This window comes from Xenopus tropicalis, chromosome 7 (genome assembly GCF_000004195.4).
Source record: "Xenopus tropicalis strain Nigerian chromosome 7, UCB_Xtro_10.0, whole genome shotgun sequence".
NCBI lineage: Eukaryota > Metazoa > Chordata > Amphibia > Anura > Pipidae > Xenopus > Xenopus tropicalis.
Genome location: NC_030683.2, coordinates 52,517,793 through 52,539,096, shown reverse-complemented (window position 1 = coordinate 52,539,096; position 21,304 = coordinate 52,517,793). Strand labels below are relative to the sequence as shown.

The window sequence follows — 21,304 nt, the reverse complement described above, 5'->3', positions numbered from 1 at the left end:
GTATATTAGTGTATATAAGTGTATATAAGTGTGCAAAATGAAAAAAAAGCAAAAAACAGAAATGAAAAAAACTGCAAAATTTTCTGCTGTAAGTGTGTGTAAGTGAGTATAAGTGTGTCTAAGTGCAAAAAAACCCCCACCTTACCTGTCCTGAAGCAGGGATCGCAGTCCTGGTCCTCCTGCTGCAGTCCTCATTAGTGATGAGCGAATCTGTTCCATTTCGCTTCGCCGAAAAATTCGCGAATCTTTGAAAAGATCCGCGAAACGGCGAAAAATTCGCGAAACGGCGAAAATGTCGTGCGACAAAAAAAATTGTCGCCCGCGGCTATTATTTTGTCGCGCGGCTCTTGTTTCGTCGCGCCCGGCTCTTGTTTCGTCGCGCGGCTCTTGTTTCGTCGCGCGGCTCTTGTTTCGTCGCGCGGCTCTTGTTTCGTCGCCCGCGGCTCTTGTTTCGTCGCCCGCAGCTATTATTTTGTCGCACGGCTATTGTTTCGTCGCGCGCTATTGTTTCGTCGCCCGCGGCTATTATTTTGTCGCCCGCGACTATTCTTTTTTGACGCCGGCGACAATTTTTGGACGTGCGGCGACAATTTTTGGACGTGCGGCGAATTTTTCCGCGGCGAAATTTTTCATCCATTTCGCGAAACAATCCGCCAATGGCGAAACGCGGAAATTCGCCACGAATCCATGCCTGGCGAAACTTTTCGCCCATCACTAGTCCTCATTCGTGGGCTGGCACTTGGGGGGGAAGCAGGAAGTGAAGACAAAGCAGCAGATGCAATGTGACAGCCAGGCCCGGATTTGTGGCGAGGCCACAAAGGCCCGGGCCTAGGGCGGCAGAAACTTAGGGGCGGCATGCCACCCCGCCGCACAAAAATTCTGACATTTTGCTCCCATACGGAGCGCTGGGGACTTCTCCCCAGCGCTCCTTATGGGAGTTTAAATGTCCGCGCATGCGTGCTTGCGTCGGTGCGGCGCGGCGCGGGGGGAGGTGGTTTGTTCGCACATGCGCAGGGGGGAATAGGGGGCTGCCTAGGGGCGCCCAGATTTGAAATCCGGTGCTGGTGACAGCCCCCCTGGCTTGTTGCCCAGAGGGCACATGCCGCTTCTGCAGAGAGTATCTTTATCTGCCAAACAACGTACAGCAAACATTGTTGGCAGATAAAATCTTTTACTGCAACGATGTACGCCATACGTCGTTGGCAGTAAAAGGGTTAACCAGTCAGGCTTCTTGTATTTGTAAACATACATTTAATCCTGGTACCATCTTGTAAATTGTGTAATACAACTTGTGGTCACCCCTTCTATTATCAAGCCCCCCCCCAAACCATATCTCTACCCCCATTTGCCTTTACTATGTCCCACACCTCATCTAACCTCAAAATCTCCTCCAGCTTTCTAGCCATCCTCTGCCCAAAAGCAGCTGCACCATCATCATTAAGTTATGGTGTTCCAAATTACGGAAAGATGCCTTATCCGGAAAAATCCAGGTCTGGGACATTCTACATAACAAGTCCCATATCCGGGCCTATAACCCCCACATATATGTCATAATTATGTTATGAGAAAACTATTTTAATAATAATAATAATAATAATAATAAAAAATCTGAGTCACCATGTACTGAATGTATTAATAGAGGGAGCTATGCAACAAAACTGCAACAAGTCCGGATCGAAAAATACTCCATCTAAAACTTGTTGAGATCATGTAGAAGTCAATGGCAGATCTCCCTTCCCAGGAAGGAAATCTTTAGAGGTTTTTGGATTTTTGACACTGTCCTTTGTGCAACAACTCGCAGTTTTTTCGACCTTTCAGTGACTATTTCCCACATATGATTTTTCAATTCAGATTTTTTGATCAATGTCAGACATTTATGGAAATGGAAATTAGAATTTTGAAAAAAAAATCTCTAAGGGCCAGATTTATCAAAATGTGAGCTTAATAAATAATACTTAAAAACTCACCCACATTCTATTCATTCCTATGGGATTTTAAGAAGCGTATTTATTAATGGGTGAAAGTAAGAACCATTTGATAAATGCGATTCTAAAAATCCCATAGGAATGAATAGAATGTGGATGAATTTTTAGGTATAAAGCTCTAAGCTTAAATTTTGATAAATCTGTCCGTAAGCTTTGTCTATTTGATTTGAATCAACTGTATTGTGTATTCCCGTAAGGATATGGTTATGGATTTGATTGAATTTCTGCACTATTTTCAGGATTTAGATTTAACTGCAAATTCAGTCCTTAAGGGGTCATTTACTATTTACAGGACAGGATGGAAAGTAAAAAATCTGTTGTCCACTGTGCTTTTTTCCCTTTTTGCACTGTCCTGCAAAAGAATTGCTGTAGGTCTCAGTGCTCCAAAACAGAGAACAAAGACATGCATTTGAATGCCGCACTGTATTCATGAGGGGCAGGCAAGCACATAGACCCCTCTCCATCTGCCCCAGTGCCCCCTACCCATCCTCCTAACTTGTCCATCATTCAAGCACACAAGTTAGGGAGTGTCGGCAGGAACAGGCCACAACAGTCTGTTTTGTTTACCATCTGTCCTGTGACAGGGGCAGAGAGTAGCCTTCATTGGTGGCTTTTATTGCAGCTGTGGTACATGCAGTGTCTTTAGCAGCTGCTGAGCAGCTTTATCTACCATACCAGAAGTAAGTAACACATATAAAGCGCAGCAAATAAATACTCAGAAATCAGATTAATAAGCTATGTACAGTGTGCCACATTTGTTATATACAGTATGGCAGAATAATTAGGTTTCAGCTTCTGTTGGAGCTGTATTCTAGTTAATGTCCACAAGATGGATCCAATGATCACTAAATGACCTTGCTGTGTACACACTTTAGTTTATTCACTATTTCAGGTGTGATTGAACGTCGAATATGTATAATGCATGAATTAGTGACGGTTCATCAGAACACTAAAAACAGACAAAGTCAATAGAAAATAAATACTGAAATACATTTTTAGCAACTTTTTAACCATTTTACATTGTAGGGACCCTGTAAAAAGACATACAATTTACACATACAATGTTTCACATATAACATAATTGCTGAGCCTAAAAAAAAAAGCGTATATTTATAAAGTTCAACCTCATATAATTTTAGTTTGGCTTCTAGTTTATTTGTTACATAAATAGTAATACTATTTCCAAAGGTTATTTCCTAAAGCTGTTTCAGTGAGTCGTCTCATTTGCAGTTTCCTCTCAATAGTGGGATAGGCTGCTCCAATAGACTGGATCACTGGAGATCAAAAGCATCTCAGAGGTGGCTGATTTCTGCAACATTTTTTAAGGTTAATTTACAAGTATTATTGAAATATGTATTATCCTGTTTTAACCACAACCATGGGTCAATTTCACATTTTATATTTCAAATAATCTAATGGTCAATAATGTGAGATACCTGTCCAGGTTAGGGGCTCTCAGAATGGCCTGAACTTACTGCCAAGGCCAGTGGTCACCAGGAGGGGTTTAGTAAGGACTGAGAAGAAGTAGGCACTGGGTAGACATGCAAGACATGGGAAGACAGACTTAACTCTTTATTTAAGGCAAGATAAGCAAAGTAACAGACAAGGTTGGCACTGGCTGCAGACAGGACAAGCAAGATGCCCAACTGGCACAGGCAAATAAAAGCAAAGTCCAAGACAAGACAACAAAAGTATAGATCAGGTATAAGACCATACAAAACTACTGAGAGAGAGCGCCAGTGCTCAAAACATGTTTTGTCAATAAAGCACTTTTCAGCAGCAAGCACTGCATTCTGGCTCACTCTCTCATTAATTTTGTATGGTTTGGTATTTAAGACCTATGGTGGGGGTGTACAGTGAGATTGAGAGCTGAAGGTTTTAAACCCTGTAAAAATAATCTTCACTAATTCAGTTATAGATCAGGTATAAGTCCAGGCAGAGTTTAGGGTACAAAGTCAGGAAACTAGCCAAAAGTGACACAACAGGAATCCAATAGCAAAAGCTCAGACAGAAACAAGTAAGAGGGACCAGCCCATAGGCATTGGCATCAGTAAGGTTTAAATACACACATTTCAAGCACTGACATCCCCCACAGTATTGGTGATGACTTTTATTTTCTGTCCCTGCTCAGAGGCCTGCAGCAACATCAGTGCTTCTGTCTGAGGTACAATTCCTATTTGACAAAATGTAAATGTATCTTAAAAAATTCTCAAAAATGTATTATGCTGTAAAACAAAAATTAGACACTTTAAGAACCAGTGGCAGTGATATAAATATTGGTAAACATGATCCCTTCCTTGCTAACCGGTGTATTTATGTTTCCATAGGGAATGAAAGAGGTTCTTCTTTGTTGTTTAAATGTACGTTTCAGTGTGAGTTTGTGAGGGGGACATTACCAAGAAACTTGTTAAGAAAGTTGTTTTAAAGAGAAAGTTTGGATTAATCCTACCAATATTATAAATACAATTTGTAGAATAAAAAAATGAAATCTAATTTACTTCATCCATTGCAGGATATGGCAGCCAGGGTGTGTGAAAGAGAAACAGCCTTGCATCTCTGCCATCTTCAACAACCTCTTGTTCTGTTTTAAGACAGATTACTGCTAATAGGATTTTCTCTTTGGAAGCAGTTTGCATGTCTTGCAGAATAAGGGCACATTGTTTACCAAAGGGAGAATATGGAGGTGTTTTGTTCTATTTTTTTGTTTCTTCTCTTTGTCAGGCTTTGTTTGGGGTCTTTGCCTTGTGTAACTGGCTGCTCATGTGCAAATGATACATTTGGAAGGTAAGTACTATATACGGATTGTGTTGATGATAGATCTAAATGATTTTGTAGTGTCAATAGCTAACTATATATATATATATATATATACCTTCTTGGAATTGTGTTTTTCTCTGATTTGTATTTCATTGATTTAATCTCTGAACAACATGCATTCTGCATTTCTTTTCATCTTAGTGTGAAAATGTAGGGGATTAATTCAATATGTAGGATAAAAAGGATTTGACTGATTTAAATATGATTGCATTACTGCTCCCTTATGTTGCACATACTCTTTCAGTTTCAACATATCCAAATATATGAATAATATATTTTAAAGAGTGAAGAGTGTCTTTAAAGCAATGCTATTTTCTAAGGATGTTAGATAAAGTTTCTGTTATTATGTTCACTGTATGCTCCAATTAGTGACAGAAGCAAAAAAAAAACAGTAATATTTATAATTGCCAGGCTTTGTTAAATATATAAAATATATAAATAAATGGACAGATGTAATAATAGTTAAATAGAAAAAAACAGAAACAAATAGTGATAGTGTCCCTTAACTACTGAACATAAAACTAGCAGTAAAAAATGATGTAAAGTAACAGATATTTTCATATAAAATGTGGCTTAAGACTTTTGCATGGGGTTAAGCAGGAGCAATGTCTGTAAGGATAATCAACCTTTAATAAATGGTATTTACTATACTATCCAGTTTATATAAACAGTTAAACTGAATGAGTTGAAATTAGTGCTGTTTAAGGCCCATGAATATCTACAAGAAACAAATCACGTGGGCATAAACTACTGAAAATTTTTTTGGATCATCATTTTTGGAAAAAATAAGAACCACGAATAATAATTCATCTTTGTATCATCAAAACTATCCAATATTGCTTATGTTGTGGAGGTAGGTAGGTTTTGATATATTTATTGACAATAGAAGTTCCAATAATTAAAATTATTAATTTGAATTTTAAGTAATATTTATTTGCACATGTAAAATGCTCTACAAGTAGAAATCTTGGTTTTATTGCAGTATGTTTGCTGTCAGGAGTGCAATGGAACCTTAATGGTAATGGCACACTGGGAGATTTGCTGTGGTAACATTTTTCTCTGAAAAATACCTTAGCATTGGTGTCGGGGGGAATCTCCTGTGCTGAAACATATGAATTGCATAACAGCCACCCTCTCCTGCATTTTCCAGCATTGATTTGATTCATATGCTTTACTCCCTTCCCTGCAATTCACATTGACACCAATTAAAAGGTATTTTTGTAAGATTTGTTGCCTGCAAGTAGCACAGATTTCCTATAGGGGTGACAAATCTCCCTGTGTGCCAACACCTTAAAAGAGATGTAAATCTAAAAAAGAATACAAATTCTGTATTTTCTATACAGAACGTATTATACCAGCCTAGAGGTCAGCAGCCCTATGATCAATGCGTTTAAAGTATCTACAACAATATATTAGGCCATAGCATATTTGAATGCCTGGATTATTACTACTATAGTAATTGTGATAATGTTAAACCTTTAGCCTGATGCATTTCTCTCCATATTAATTTTTAAGGGCTTATTTCTCAATGTCACTGCACATAATTAGTGTGTTCTGTGGTTAGGGCATAAAGAAATAAAGCTGCAAAGTTTGTTACTTTGCTATAGAAATGTTGACGTTAGCACTTCTAAAATGAAAGTTGTAGTCACTCCTTTGTACAGATGTACAGCAACATAATTTTATCATCACATCATTGCCTCATTTTTAGATCACTATTTCATGTAGGCTCAACCACACGAGTGTTGGAGATGAATTAGCCATTTTTCGTATTGCAAGGTTCAAAAGAGCATGTTACCTCCTGAACCTGGCAGAAACTTATTGTTAAATACATTCACAAATCTGACTGCTTTTTTATAGTATAGTTACCTGAATATTCCAGTCAAATATGGATAATTTTAATCAACCATAATTACAACTTGACCTAGTTGTGAAGGTCAGGAATTGTCGCAGTGGTAGGCCTAATTTTCCTGACTTATACTGTGAGGTTCTGAGGTACAGTATTTTAGACACTACTTTCTTAAGTCCAGCCAAAATCCACTATCTTAGAGATGGTTCACAATGCAAGCCCTGATAATTTCTTTAGTACACAGTTTTTAATTTTAGTTTTACATACAGACAAAGGTCTTATTTTGATTTGATCATTTTATATTTTTCAGTACACATGCAGTTAAATCCAGCACTCATTTTTACTGACAAGTTCTGCACATTTGAACATAAAGAGAATGTTACTATGTTTGCTTTATTGTTTATTTTTTTAGATAGGTGAGAAATAAAACACATTTGCCCCTTAAGTTCCCTTAGGTCTCACTCCCTCCTGTAAGATTTCAGAAATAATGAGCCTAGAAGATCTTTCTGTTGACACTGATCCTACTGAAACTAGCAATTTAAAGGGATTCTGTCATGATTTGTATGGTATACTTTTTATTTCTAAAAACACTGTTTACATAGCAAATGTAAGCAAAAAATTTTTTTTATTATAAAAACTTTTATTTAGTTGTAATATTGACATGTAGGCAGCCATCTCATTGTTTTGAGAAAATATATTGTTTCTTCTGCTCAAGGTATCTGAAGAAGTCCTAAGCTGGACTTGGATTTTTTTACTATTGAGTGCTTATATCTACTAGGGGTTGCTATGTTGTTACCTTCCCATTGTTCTGCGGATTGGCTTCTGGTGGTGGGGGGTAAGGAAGGGGGTGATATCACTCTAACTTGCAGTGCTGCAGTAAAGTGTGACTGAAGTTTATCAGAGCACAAGTCACATGACTGTGGCCCTCCCATATAGATTGGAAGCTCTACGGGGCAGGGACCTCCACCCTCTTGTGTTTTTGACTATTAACTTATTGCAACTGTATTTATCTTGTATCCATCTGTATATATTGTTATACTTTGTATTTATCTATTATTATCTTAATAATCCCCTGTTTGTATTAATGTATTCTACTGTACAGCGCTGTGTACATAAGTAGCGCTTTATAAATAAAGATATACATACATACCCTGGGAAATAAAGAATATGGCTGGCCCCATGTGAAATTTAAAAAAATAAATAAATCTGCTTTATATAATACAATTATATAAAAAGATGAATAATTCATGCTAAGCCCATCCCAATAATGTGTCTACATTATCATCCACAGGTTGACCCCTGGCAATAATAATAATTCAAACAATATCTAATTATCGAGTCCCTCACTACCATTAGAAAGACCAAACCTATTTAGGACTGCCATTCCTGAATTTTCCCTCCCATCATCCTTATACAAAAAGGCAAACCTACTAGGATGCAGAAACACAAGATCAGCCTCCAATTTCCTCTTTCCCATACCAGGACGTCTATCTGTACCCCATATAATGCAACTGATCTCTACCCCCTGCATTATCTTTTTAAGATTGTTGAACCTTTTGAGTTTTGAATATTTATGGAATTTTTGGATGCAAGTCTTATGGCCTATCAGCTGATTTGCAACAACTATGTCGTAGTTCAAAAAGAGATGAACTGCGACAGACTGCACTTTCATAATATAATCTAAACATCTTGCTAAACTCTAATATGCATTCATTTTCCTTCTTTTTTGCTTTCAGGAGCTTACTGTGCATGTCCTCGTCTCTCAAAAAAATACCTAGTGACATTCCTCCAGACATTCGCAAAATTAGGATAGAAAATTGCCACCTCACAGAATTATCTAGAGGATCATTTGGCAGCGTTCACACATTGCATTATCTATGGCTAAATTTTAACAACATTACGGTGATGCAGATGAAAAGCTTAGAAGATGTGAAAAGTCTAACAGAGCTGAGACTTCAAGGAAACAAGCTGAGATCAATACCATGGACAGCATTTCAAGACACCCCTAACTTGAAAATCTTAGATCTGAAACATAACAGGTTAGATGTCCTTCCAGAACATGCATTAAAATTTCTGGCTAACCTAACCTACTTAGATTTGTCTTTCAATCAACTTACTGTCATATCTAAAGATGTATTTGCAAACTGGCCTCTGTACCAAAAAGCACACCGGTCAGACCGAAGAGAGGATGTCCTTTCCAATGCAGTCCTGGCCTTGCATGAAAATCCTTGGACGTGCGACTGTAGGCTAAAAGGGTTTGTCCAATTTGTCAAGGCAGTTAGTCCACCAATTATACTGATGAATTCCTACTTGACCTGCATTAGCCCAAATTCTAAAGCAGGCAAATTCTTTCATGAAATAGACCTAAAAAGCTGCTTGAAGCCGCTAGTTTCCACCCCACTTTCTAACTTAACTATACAAGTAGGATTGAATGCCACATTGAGTTGTTTTGTAAAAGCAAGCCCAATGCCTTCAATATGGTGGACATATGGACTAAAGGTTGTTAAAGCATTCAATGGTGAGTTTCTTTACGGTTTTCTTTATCAGTCCATTACAAATAATGCTTTTTAAGAGTTATTGCTGCAAAATAACCTGCTTTATTTAATATTATTTTGTTTGCTGAAATGTGTTATGTTAAAAAGCCCAATGATAGACAGTGGGGATTCAGGGGATAATTAGATTTTATAGTGCATGACACTGGAATGAATCCAGCAAGGTCACACCAGTCAATGTGCATGCTATATCATGCTATAAATTATGGCTCAAAACGTTGTTATTTAGAGGCTTGACAGCCCACATCAGTTGAATGCTACAAAAACATGTGTTTTAACTTTATGAGATATTCATACGCATGCCTCACCTGGACCTACTTACAGCTGCCATTTTCAGTTGAGAAAACGCAGTACTTTTAGAAGCCCTATTGACACTATAAAACAAATTCTAATCCAGCTCTTTGTAAGTGTTATAGCAGCATATTTGTGTGGCCAGCAGGTCTTTTAAAAGCAGCACATTAAGGGTAATTTTTCTTTAATACAATAAATGCCCCCATAATGTATGTTTAGTCATTAACATTGGATTTCTTAAAGTTTCAGAGCTACAATGAGGTGTTTGACATGAGTTCAATGAACAGGACTTGTGATGAACATACTTTTTGACTGTGGGTTTTTTTTTTGTTATGAATAACTATTTTCAGATTAGAACTAGTGATGAGCGAATATGTCCCATTTCGCTTTACTTTTTTGTTGACGCGACCGCACCTATTTTGTTGAGACCATTTTTATGCGACCGCATAATTCGCTCATCACTAATTAGAACAAGAAAACCCTTATATCATTTACATCAGTATAAAGGGGGGAAAAGAGAACCTTGTTTATACAGAGCTAATTATCTTTGCTTATTACAGAAGTTTCAAATGATCTCTTAGCACTTTATGAATATTAAAAATTAGAATACATGGATTTTTTGTTAAATTAACAAAATAAGTAGACTACATTTTAAGCACACTTTCTATTTATTTATCTTTTCCTAAAAAGATATATTCATATAGGCATAAGATGCCCCTTGTAATATTTATTGCCCATTCCCCAGTCTGCTGCCTTAGCGTTATTTATCTAATGCTGTACAGAATCAACAGTTTTACACTTAAATAATACAAAAGGTTGTATACTGTCCATTTTTGCTTGTAAATATGGGATATACTGACAATAATGACATTTTATTTGACATCCAGCTTTTGTCTTCTCTTTCCACAGTATCAACAACAACTATCAATGAGGAAACTATCAAGTCGGAACTAATTATCCCAGCAGTACATGTTACAGATGCAGGGATATACAAATGTATAGCCACAAACTTCTTAGGTAATTCTTCCGCATCAATACTTCTAAATGTCCAGTCTAACAAATTGGGAAATGCTTCCCCATCACTTTCCTACTCTCTGCCACCATCATCATCGTCTTCTCAAGAGCATGTTTTCATAGATTTGAGAATTTCCAAGCAAACAGCATATGGAATTTCTTTAGAATGGTTTGCAGTGACAGAGAATCCAGGAGAAACATGGTATACTATTTATTTTGGCAAATATGAGGACACACAAAAGGAAGTGATTAATATTGGTCCTGGTATTTACTCCTACTCAGTAAATGATTTGCTGCCTATTACAAAATATGAAGTATGTGTCACCTTAAAAAGCCAGCTACCCAAGAAAGGACAATGCATTGTTTTTATGACAGGTAGTGATATAAGTGAGCTGGAACAAAGAGAGAAACTCATCCATATCATTGTGATTGTCTGTGCCATGGTATTAGCTGTACCTGCAGGGATGTATGCATGTACCACAGAAACAAGGTTTAACTGCCTAGATAAATGTTTGGGCCTTTGCCGAAGAAAGCATAAGGCCCAAAAAACCTTAAAGAAGGATAATACCAAAGAGAGTACATTTGATAGCTTGCAGGCAAGCAGCGAAGAGGGATTATGCCAACGTGAAGGCAATGAAGAGAATCGTAGAAGAAGATGTTCCGAAGAAAAGCTCAATAAACCAAAACCTGAAAACAGAAACACTGCTGACCTATATTAATTCTGGTGTTTCTGATGTTTTATTGCTATGTGATCACTCATTGAATCTGAATGTGTATATGTACTCAAAAATAAGTTGGATGTATGAACATTTCAAGTGTATATTACTGTAACCTGTTGAATTATGTGACTTGTAATGTTTTCATGGCTGAAAGTCTAGCTCTATGAACACTACAGTAAAACACAGCTAAAAGGGATCTTTACATCTACTTTGTACAATCTTTATGTCTAAATGTGTCACATGCCCCTGCTTGTGTTACAAGAAGGATTATAACATCAGGATAAAGAGATAAAAAGAGGAGCATTTATCAGGGTAGCATCATATCTTATACTCCATTTTACAGGGATGCCACGATAAAAAAAAACTCCATAAAAATGTGAACAGCAGGTTGGCTACTCTGAAATATGCCCTGCTTAACCTGGCAATGTGGTGACCTGTATTAATCTTATTAATAGCCATAGTGTTGCAATAAACCTACTTGCTGACCCTATTGAAAAAGAGGAGAGACCTTAGTACAGATGGTGCTAGAGTAGATGGTCCTACTCTACACCACCATTTCCCACTCCTCTTCCAGTTGCACTTGGCACATGCTAGAAGGCTAATGCTTGGTTGTTTTGCCTCATTATTTATTATGCATACACCCTGCTTGTCATGATTTAACACATGGCTTGTGGGTGAACCCATGGTGCAGATTTTTGAGTTGCTCTGTGGTTGTACATTGTGTAAAATTGTATCCAGTTTTCTTGAAAATGGTGTAACTCCTTGAAGGGACACTCGCTCAACATGTGCATGCATAAACCTTTGGGTGGCTGCCTGCACCTTCCAGTGTGGATGCAACAGCACTCAGTGGGGACCCTTTCTTTCAAAAATAAGCGTTTCCTCATACAGGCTGTGGGCTCTGTTAACCTTCACCTCTGGTGGGGAAACAACATCTTTACAGTGAGGTACCCTTTAAACCATAGGGCTAATATTTAATAGCTAATGTATTGTAAAGTAGTAGGTAGGGAACACTCAGGGCATATTTGATAATGTGTGAATCTTCATATTTGGAGTATTTTTATCAAAAATGAAAATTCCCCACCATGTCACCAGTTAATTGAAAGGAGAGTAAAACAAGTTTTGTTAAATTAAATTCACAATTTACAGTTGTACAGAGAATTTGCACCAAAAGAAAATTCACCACATTTCTATTGCATCAGTTTACTTAAAGTTTTTTTTTGTAAATATGATATGTATTGTGAAAATACAACTAACAAACTGAGGTGAACATGGGCGATGTTAGACAAGGAGAAATGTCATACTTTACTAAATATTCCCATTTTTCTTTAATGATCAAAATCGAAGAGTTTATGTTTATAGATAGGTCAGAATAGGTTTGTGTGTGCTGGGTTTACTTGGAAGGGTTGAACTTGATGGACTTTGGTCTTTTTTCAACCCTATGCAACTATGTCACTTAAATTATTAGATTCTGATGAGCCACATGAGCACAGTAGAAACGTTTGTATAAAAAAATAATGGATTATCATTCTGTGAAGCTTTTTTTAAATGTATTTTTATTATATCTGTAAATATTTTGTTACAAACAAATAAATAGCGATAATGCATCTTACCTATTGTGTTTTATTTTTTTGCATTATTTCATACATCTTTTATCTGAAACCCATTATTCAGAAAGCTCCAAGTCAGGGAAGGTCCTCTCCAATAGACTCCAACATTTAACATTTTAAAAATTATTTTATGGGGTTACCAAATTGGGCTCTTATGTATGTAAATAAATGAATACATATATGACTGGTCTTTCGGTAATTTGGGATATTGTGCGCAAAGCACATTTTAAAAATTTTGCCTTGTTGCTAGAAGGGGTGAGTTAATCATAAAAAGAACAAATAATTACCAATTTAAATAATACATGTCAGTTTTTGGAGAATTCTGAATAACAGGTTTCTAAATGGTAGAATACATACATGTAAAAACCTTTGGGATGTTGGAAGAAATGGTTAGGCGCAACCCATTAGTGCCTTGAGTGTCCCCTGTAGCTGAGTTGATATTTTGTTAGCATTATGCTTACCTGCTTAATATTTAATATTCATTGTATTCAATGTATTTTCTCTGATAATACTTCATAGTGCTGGAATACAAACACTGAACTCTTCTACACCCATTACGTGCTGAGCTGACTCTTTAAACTCAGAAAATGACTTATAAACATGCCACATTACATGGTAAGAACAAGAAGCCTACCATGTGTGCGCACTGTCAAGTAAACTTTATAATTATAATAATAGCCCTTTAATAAATTGTTCAAGGCTGTTAGTATAGTTGTATGTTATTTGTTTATATGCACAGAATGTGGATCATGTAAATACAGGTATGGGATCCCTTATCCAGAAACCCATTATCCAGAAAGCTCCGAATTACGGAAAGCCCGTCTCCCATAGACTCCATTTTAATCAAATAATTCAGAATTTTAAAACTGTCTTCCTTTTTTTCTGTATTAATAACACAGTATGTTGTAATTGATCCCAACTAAGATATAAATAATCCTTATTGGATGGAAAACAATCCTATTGGGTTTCATTAATGGTTTATTGATTTTTTAGTAGACCAAGGTATGGAGTCCTATACCTGTACAACTATATTTAATAGCATATAAATGCTACTTAGAATCAGGACATGTTTTCTTTTTAGTAGAGTTGCAGAAGCTTTAAAGGAGAAGGAAAGGCATTTTGGCATTTTACTGCCAATAGATTAGCCACATTAGTGCCACCTAGAATGCTATATTTATTCTGCAGAAAGCTACCTGAGTAAACGGCCCCAGAAGCTCCATCTGTTTGCTAAATTGCCATTTTAGCCTGGTCTCAGTAGCTTCAGTGCTGCAGCTCTAGCCAGTAGCTCAGATCACACATTCTTATGGGAGGGGGTGCAAAAAAGAGAGGGGGAGAGAGCTGCGCAGACTCGTGCCCCAATTCTGAAGTAGCCCTATGGCAGACAGACGAAGCATATATCCGCTACTCTCAGCCCTGCCCTTTTCTGCCTGGCTGAGAGAAGTGAATCCGCTTCTGTACACCTAGTTGCCTGCACTAAAAGCTATGGCAACTGAGAGCCCGGAGCAGATTGGAGGTCGCCCTGGACCTTTACTTCTCCTTTAAGATCAGTTAAAATATATAACTGGGGGTTACATAATAAAGGGAGAAAAGTTTGTGCATTATGTTACATTTGAGGAATGATCATTATATCCCACACAGATAGCAAAGATACAGGTATAGAATACTGTATATTATCCAGAATGCTTGGGACCTGGGGTTTTCCAAATAAGGGATCTTTCTGTAATTTGGATCTCCATACCTTAATTCTGCTAAAATTTTCTGGTGTTTCGCCACCAGAATGGATTCATGCAGCTTAGCTACCATCAAGTACAAGGTACTGTTCTGTTATTACAGAGAAAAAGGAAATCATTTATAAATTATAGTTATTTTATTATAATGGAGTCTATGGGAGACAGCCTTCCCATAATTAACATTTTCTATAACCATTATTTTAAAAGCTTAAAAGCCACTTGTACTGTACTATTTTTATACAAACAGGCACACCCTTTTCAGACAAAACCCTTGTGTCTGAACAAAATGGGGGCATTTATAAAGTTTGCACAGCGCGTATTTATTTACATATGGTTATTTTGCACATGTTTAGGGGACTAAACACTTACATATTGCACTGCTATGCCCATATTTCATTTTTTTGCTAACCACAGCGAAATGTGCATGGCATACAAATATTGGCAAATGAGATTGCAGTTTGTGCGAGAATGCCCTCTGTGCATGTTTATTGTGTGTAACTATAGTGCTGATTTTCACTTTGCGAATATAAATAAAACTATGAATAAAAATATAAAATATTTTTCCGCCAAAGGTGTGGCGTAATTTAGATTCAGAGTGTGCGCATAAATATTTACAATTTGAGACTAGGGGGGAGATTTATTAAGACACAAACGCTCGGAGCGTCCGTTCGAACGCTCCGAGCGTATTTTCGGCAATTTTTTCACGCTTGCACGACTTTTTTGTAAGCCCGTGCGACTTCTTCCTACGCTTGCGCGAAAAATTCGGAAAGGTTCGGCCGCTGTTTACAATTATTCGGTGCGAAAATTTTGTGACTTTCGGATCGCCAATACAATATTATTGTGACTAATACGATTTTTTCGTAAGCATTTTCGTGATATTTGCAATCTTCAGAAATTATCGTATCCAATCTGAATTTTTCCCATTCGGGATTCAAACTCGTGTTTTAATGAATCGGCCCCTATGTTATGCACTATGCTGCATATAAAAATTCACAATTATATTTGCACAACAAAAGCACCAATCTTATCCAGCTTTAGAAATACAAACACATGCTAAGCAAATATGTTCACTGTGTGAATTATTCTGCGCTGCGCAAAGTTTATAACTGAGCCCCAAAGTGTTATATTATAGCCTAGATTATTTCTGGAACTAGCAATTTACATGTACATTGTTGCATGTTCAGTTCCCCCAAAATAGCAATGAAAGTGACAGAAAATTGCACAGCACTGTAAAATTTCTTGAAAAAAATAAATAAATAGGATTTTGGGGTAAATGTGTAAAAAAAATCATACAAGGAGACAACAACAGGCATTTCCTCTTACTTTTGAATTTTATTGATTAAAAAAACAAACAAAAAAATGATACATAACAGGATAGTTTAATGATAAAAGAAAACACAATACATGAAACATTTGCACAATGTATATCCCTTTTTCTTTAAAAAATACTTTTGCCATTACAGTCGTATTAAATGCAGTATAGTTAAGCACTAACAAAGTTAATCAACATGTTACATGACAGAAGAGAGAGATTAGAATGGTACATACTTATCAATGAATCAGATGTATCTAGCATTCCACAAATACTTTAAAGAATAAGTAAACCTTTTTTTTTCTATCAGCAAAATGACTCAAAACAGCCTCCAGAATTACCTACCTTTGTCCCAAAATTCTCTCTGACCTGGTTCCTCAGTTAGACTTTAATCCTTTCCTTTGCTTCCTTGTGCAGAGTGAAGGCCCACCCCCCACTTCCTGTTCAGTTCTTTCTTTAATTCGACAATGTTGTCGGAGTGGAGAGCCTTCTGGGCATGCCTGGAGGCAGAAGGAGCCAGTCTGTGCATTAGCAGGGTTTTTTTTTTCTTGATGAGAGACCTGAACAGGAAGTGGGGGCGGGGCTTCACTCTGCACAAGGAAGCAAAGGAAAGGATTAAAGTCTAACTGAGGAACCAGGTCAGACAGAATGCTGGGAAGGTAAGGTAATTCTGGAGGCTGTTTAGAGTAATTTTACTGATATACTGATAGAAAAAAAAAGGTTTACTAATTCTTTAAGAAGAAAAATCTTTGCTTTAGAGTAAAAAAAGGGAAAAAAGAGACCAGAAAAGGAAGCCCAGGAATACCAGGATACTTGTCCATCACTTGTGAAAAAATGGTTAAAGAGAAAGTTGTTTTCAAAATAATAAGATGCAGGGCATAAAAACAAAAATATATTTCAAAGTTAATATTATCAGATATTTTCTATTTTCTAACTACTGGGTACACCATCAACCTGAAGGCTAGGTCAACTTCTTTCTCTGCCCAATCCTTTTCTTTTTGTATAAATCAATGTGTAACCAAACATTTCTTTCACTAGTACACATGTTCTGAAGTCCACTTTTGTAGTTAGTATTCATGCTACCAGAATTAGCAGTTGTATGGCAGATAATACTGAAAAATAGACATTTAGACATAAAAATGTAATCAACTAATAAAAAACAATTACTTTACACAAAAACCAGGGGCACCCAAGTGCAGCTTAGTCATTTTCTTTATTTATTCCCCTTGTATGCTTTTTTAATATTTGTTTGGTTTATTCATTACATTTGTAAGAACTTCAAGGATAAGCCAGGGTTCATGTTTTACTCATATAATATACCCAACTACACACTAACAGGGTACTGTAATAAAAGGTTTAGAGGAAAAATGATTTGTAATGTGAAAATGTATGCCTTTGTGCAAACAATTTTTTCTTTGTGTGAAATGAATATAGCTTTTGTGTACCCAAAAACAATTTATCAGCCACTTACACCACTGAAAAAAGATTGCATATTTTCAGTGTTAATAAAAAAATCTTCTTACCGAGAAAGTTATTTCTGCTCGAAAAGATTATTCCACCTTTAATCAAGCCACAACAGTTCATTTGCAATGCAATAACACTCTAGTGAACAATACTACATTGGCAAATACAATTTTTTATTTGTGTGATTTTTTTTCATTTACTTTTATTTCATTTTCTCCTTGAGTATGAACTGTAGCATATTTGGTATGTTATACAGGTATTGGATCCATTATCTGGAAACCGTTATCCATAAAGCTCTGAATTACATGAAAGGCCATCTCCTATAGACCCCATTTTAATTAAATGATTTCATTTTTTCTGTGTAATAATAAAGCTGTACCTTGCACTTGATCCCAGCTACGATACAAGTAATCCTTATTGAAGGCCAAATAATCCTGTTGGGTTTATTTATTGTTTAAATGGGTTTTTAGAAGACTCATTTAAACAATGAGGCAATTTTAAGAATGCTCGAGCCTTCAGTGCAAATCGGGTTTTTATTTTTCCTGACAAAGAAATAAAAGGCTCGACAGGTTGGCGCTGAGCTTTTTATTTTTTTGTCGGGGAAATAAAACCCGGTTTGCACAAAGCATGCTATTCACATGAAGAAACCACATGCAAACTTGGGCCATACCTTGTGCTACATGTCTTTAAACTGTAGGTATATGTTGGCACAGCTGAATGCCAACAATATTAACATTTAGAATGCTTGTTTATTGTCTTGGATACTCTTGGGGCAAAAACAGTGTTTTCAAGTATTTGCGTAGTAATTATAAAGTAAGGAGTGTGTGACCAAATGTCAAAATGCAAAAGTTGCCTTGCCAAGAAGTCCAAGGTCTAAGGCAAAATGTGTTAAAAGTTGTAAATGAAAAAAAAAGAACAAAAATTCACCATGTAATTTTCATAAAGATGGTAAAGTAAATATAACAACTTTTTCAGTTAGATGTTTTATTACACAAACTGTGCACTGGTGCAAACTATTACATTTAAAATGTTTCTTTCACTGCTACATGGGGTTGCTATACATTCTGGGTTTGCAAAGGTTATATTACATTAATGAAAAGGTATAATTATTACTGGCAGATATTTTCTAATGATGCAAAGCATTACAGCTCTTTAAGTCTACAAGCATTGCTCTTTTTGCCTTTAAAATTATTTTAAAAGACATTTAAATAAACCCTTGTTGTGTTTCGCTGGCATGTCGATTATCAATATTGTAATCAAAACTAATACTTTTACTCCACAATGCAAGTAGCCCTAGTGGTTAGTTCATAAATGAGCTCCAATACACATACAAACATTTTTGTGTAATACTGCATTTAATGAGTAGCTATGTTGAAGGTTGCAGATGATTACAAGAAAAAGTGAACTAATTTGTTCTTTGATTCATTTGTGGGCCCCCTTTGGAATATGCTAATAATGAATAAAACCAAGGCCTACAAGCTACTAGCTATGAGGTTTCTACTGTCAGTTCTAAAACCAAAGCATAGCTGAATCAGCTGCATTACATGATGAAATTATAAAGTATATTTCATTTGAAAACTATTCTATCCACTTTACCTTAGGAATACTAATAAAAAGACATTGAGCTTCCTGCATTTTTCTTCTCCAACATTAGTTTCAGTTCAGAGACAAGAGCAGCACTGGCACTGGGGACTTTCTCCTTCATCTTCTGATCTATGATCTTGGGAGTCAAGGACCCAGAAACTGTAGGCAGGCTCCATTCCGGTTTACTGACCTTTGGCATTAGGCGTGGGGGTGGAGGTGGGCAAGGTACCCTTGGTGGAACAGGGATACCTTGGTAATTGTTGTTTCTATTTTCATTCTTAAGGCCTGATTCCATTTCCTGGATGGTAAATTTATCTGCAGAATTGTTGGATTTTTTGAACTTCAACCACTCAGTCCTGGCTGTTCTTGGAGGGTGTTCATTTCTTCGTCTTTTGATTATTCTTCTCAGAGGCATTACTCTATTTGACTTTTTATTGCGCCAGAACATGGCAGTGGAGATGAAGATTGTAATGACCACCATAATTGCCATAACACCAGCTAGAACTCCTAGGGCTTTCATTGGATTATCTTTGCTTTGCATCAAAAAGGCAGCCATAGGGCCTTTGTGAAGAAGTGTCTGTAAAAGAGTACAAAGAAAACATGACATGGATTTTTCTGGCCTCCATGTTTGCTATTCTGTTTGCTCATAATCCGAGCATTCAGAAGCAAAATGCCTAAGTAGATAATATTCTTCACACTTACTATAAACTGGATATTTTTAGTTCCCAATAAATGACTGCTAAATAAATCAAAAATCAAAATAATCAAAATAAATTATACGTGCATAGACTCTAGTTTCTTCCATTAATCCATCTTGATGTGCAATTGTATATATTTCTCTCTTACAGCTCTGTTCACTAATAATTCTGATCTAGTAAAAATCATTTTATAATACTATGGCTGTGAATACATTTTAATGAATGGTAAGACTCCCAGGTATCACAAAAAGCTACAACATATATTACATTTCCTTTATTTTTCTGTGAATTCTATGTTTATATTTTCTAGTACTCTTTTACAGACAAGAAAAACACATCACAATATACATCAAGGAAATGAAATAATAGTCATTTTACACCGTGTCCTTTGGCATTCTAGCAGACATGTGCATTACATTTACTGCTTGGTTGGTCTTCTTATGATTTTTTTGACTCTGTCTTTAGGATGAATTTTGGACTTTTTCACACTTTTCCAATAAATGATGGTGGATATCACCATGGTTATAGAAATGCTTGAGAGGATGGTACTCATGCAAATCCCAAATATGGTCCAGGGGCGCTTCTTGAGACCCAATACATAGGATTTTACCCTTGATCTGATCTGGAAATGTCAAACATAAGACAATGGAACTTGGGTGTGTGGCAAAAAAGGTTATGGAATTAAAGGAAAATAAACAAATGGATGGCAAGACAAAGGGGCAGATTGTATCTATGCTGCACAAAGTTTGACTTTATCATTAAATATGAATAAAAAAGTCCACTTTTTTCCCTGATTAATATGGTTTGTGTAAATATATTTTTACCTATTGTTTTAATCATTACAAATATATGGTTTTTGTTATTTCTTGAGCTAAACAAGACAAACAGGCAAACTAAAGCTACTCCATGTTTGGCCCTTGTGAGGTACATATTTAGGTTACCAGTATAGCAAAAAATAGCACAATTACTTCAAAACTAAGGGGTAAAAATGCTCAACTGGCGCCAGAGCACAGAGACAGCCCCAGGATTTATGGGGGTATCAGTCCCACATAAACATGTTCTGCACTCTTAATTAAAAATACAAAAAGATCTTTATTGAAATAAAGTTAAAAAACATATACCAGCCCCACAAATTACAGGCTTACATGTTTCATGGTACTTAGTCAAAGGTAGTAGGGAGTTCTAAACCTACACAGGTTTAAAAGCAATAAACCATGTCACAATCTGTCCCATTTCTGTTCCCATTTCCCAAACAGCAAAAAAATTAGCAAAACAGCAAAAATGTTGCTTGGCAAATTTTGTTGCCCGTTTCATGTAATAATCAGCCAATGGCGAGATGCGGAAATTCACTGCAAATCCATGCCTGACTAATTATTTCGCCCATCACTACTCCCCACCAATTAAAATCTGACCAATCAGCATCCATTTTATCATCTCTGGTTCTACTAACATGTTATGCAAAAAATAACACAAGAGGGCTGATTCACTAAAGTGCGTTTATTTTTATCGCACACTTTTTTGCGTTAAAATTGATGTGAAAATTAACGCGCGATTCGCTACAGTATTACCGCATGCGGTAAGTCGCGTATCGCATGCGTTAATTTACGCACAACCGCATGCATTAATTTTACGCATTGCGTTAATTAGCGAGCAGAAATAATACTAACGCATGATTTACAAACACT

The 21,304-nt window shown here is 36.4% G+C and overlaps 2 protein-coding genes across 3 annotated transcripts in view; one reads left to right on the top strand and one right to left on the bottom strand.

Moving 5' to 3' along the window:
* The first annotated feature begins 4,623 nt into the window (after nt 1-4,623).
* lrit2 (leucine-rich repeat, Ig-like and transmembrane domains 2) lies at nt 4,624-12,833 on the top strand. Its single transcript, XM_002933903.5, has 3 exons — nt 4,624-4,769; nt 8,385-9,166; nt 10,401-12,833. The coding sequence occupies exons 1-3, from the start codon at nt 4,663-4,665 to the stop codon at nt 11,222-11,224; spliced, it is 1,713 nt and encodes a 570-aa protein (XP_002933949.1). The 5' UTR covers nt 4,624-4,662; the 3' UTR covers nt 11,225-12,833.
* Nucleotides 12,834-17,721: 4,888 nt separating this feature from the next.
* The window catches only part of cdhr1 (cadherin related family member 1), a 66,167-nt gene continuing 62,584 nt past the window's right edge, over nt 17,722-21,304 (bottom strand). The window contains exon 17 of one of the 2 annotated variants that reach the window (XM_031906398.1): nt 17,722-19,498. In XM_031906398.1, the coding sequence (XP_031762258.1) occupies nt 18,944-19,498 (555 nt within the window). In that variant the 3' untranslated portion in view covers nt 17,722-18,943. Of the gene's footprint in view, nt 19,499-19,742; nt 20,242-21,304 lie in introns of those variants that run through there. The other variant, XM_031906399.1, reaches the window with a different exon arrangement.

Coding starts and splice junctions, on each gene's coding strand:
- lrit2 (XM_002933903.5), top strand. CDS start 4,663: ATGGAGGTGTTTTGTTCTATTTTTTTGTTTCTTCTCTTTGTCAGGCTT. Junction 4,770..8,384: donor GCAAATGATACATTTGGAAG/GTAAGTACTATA, acceptor TTTTGCTTTCAG/GAGCTTACTGTGCATGTCCT. Junction 9,167..10,400: donor GGTTGTTAAAGCATTCAATG/GTGAGTTTCTTT, acceptor CTCTTTCCACAG/TATCAACAACAACTATCAAT.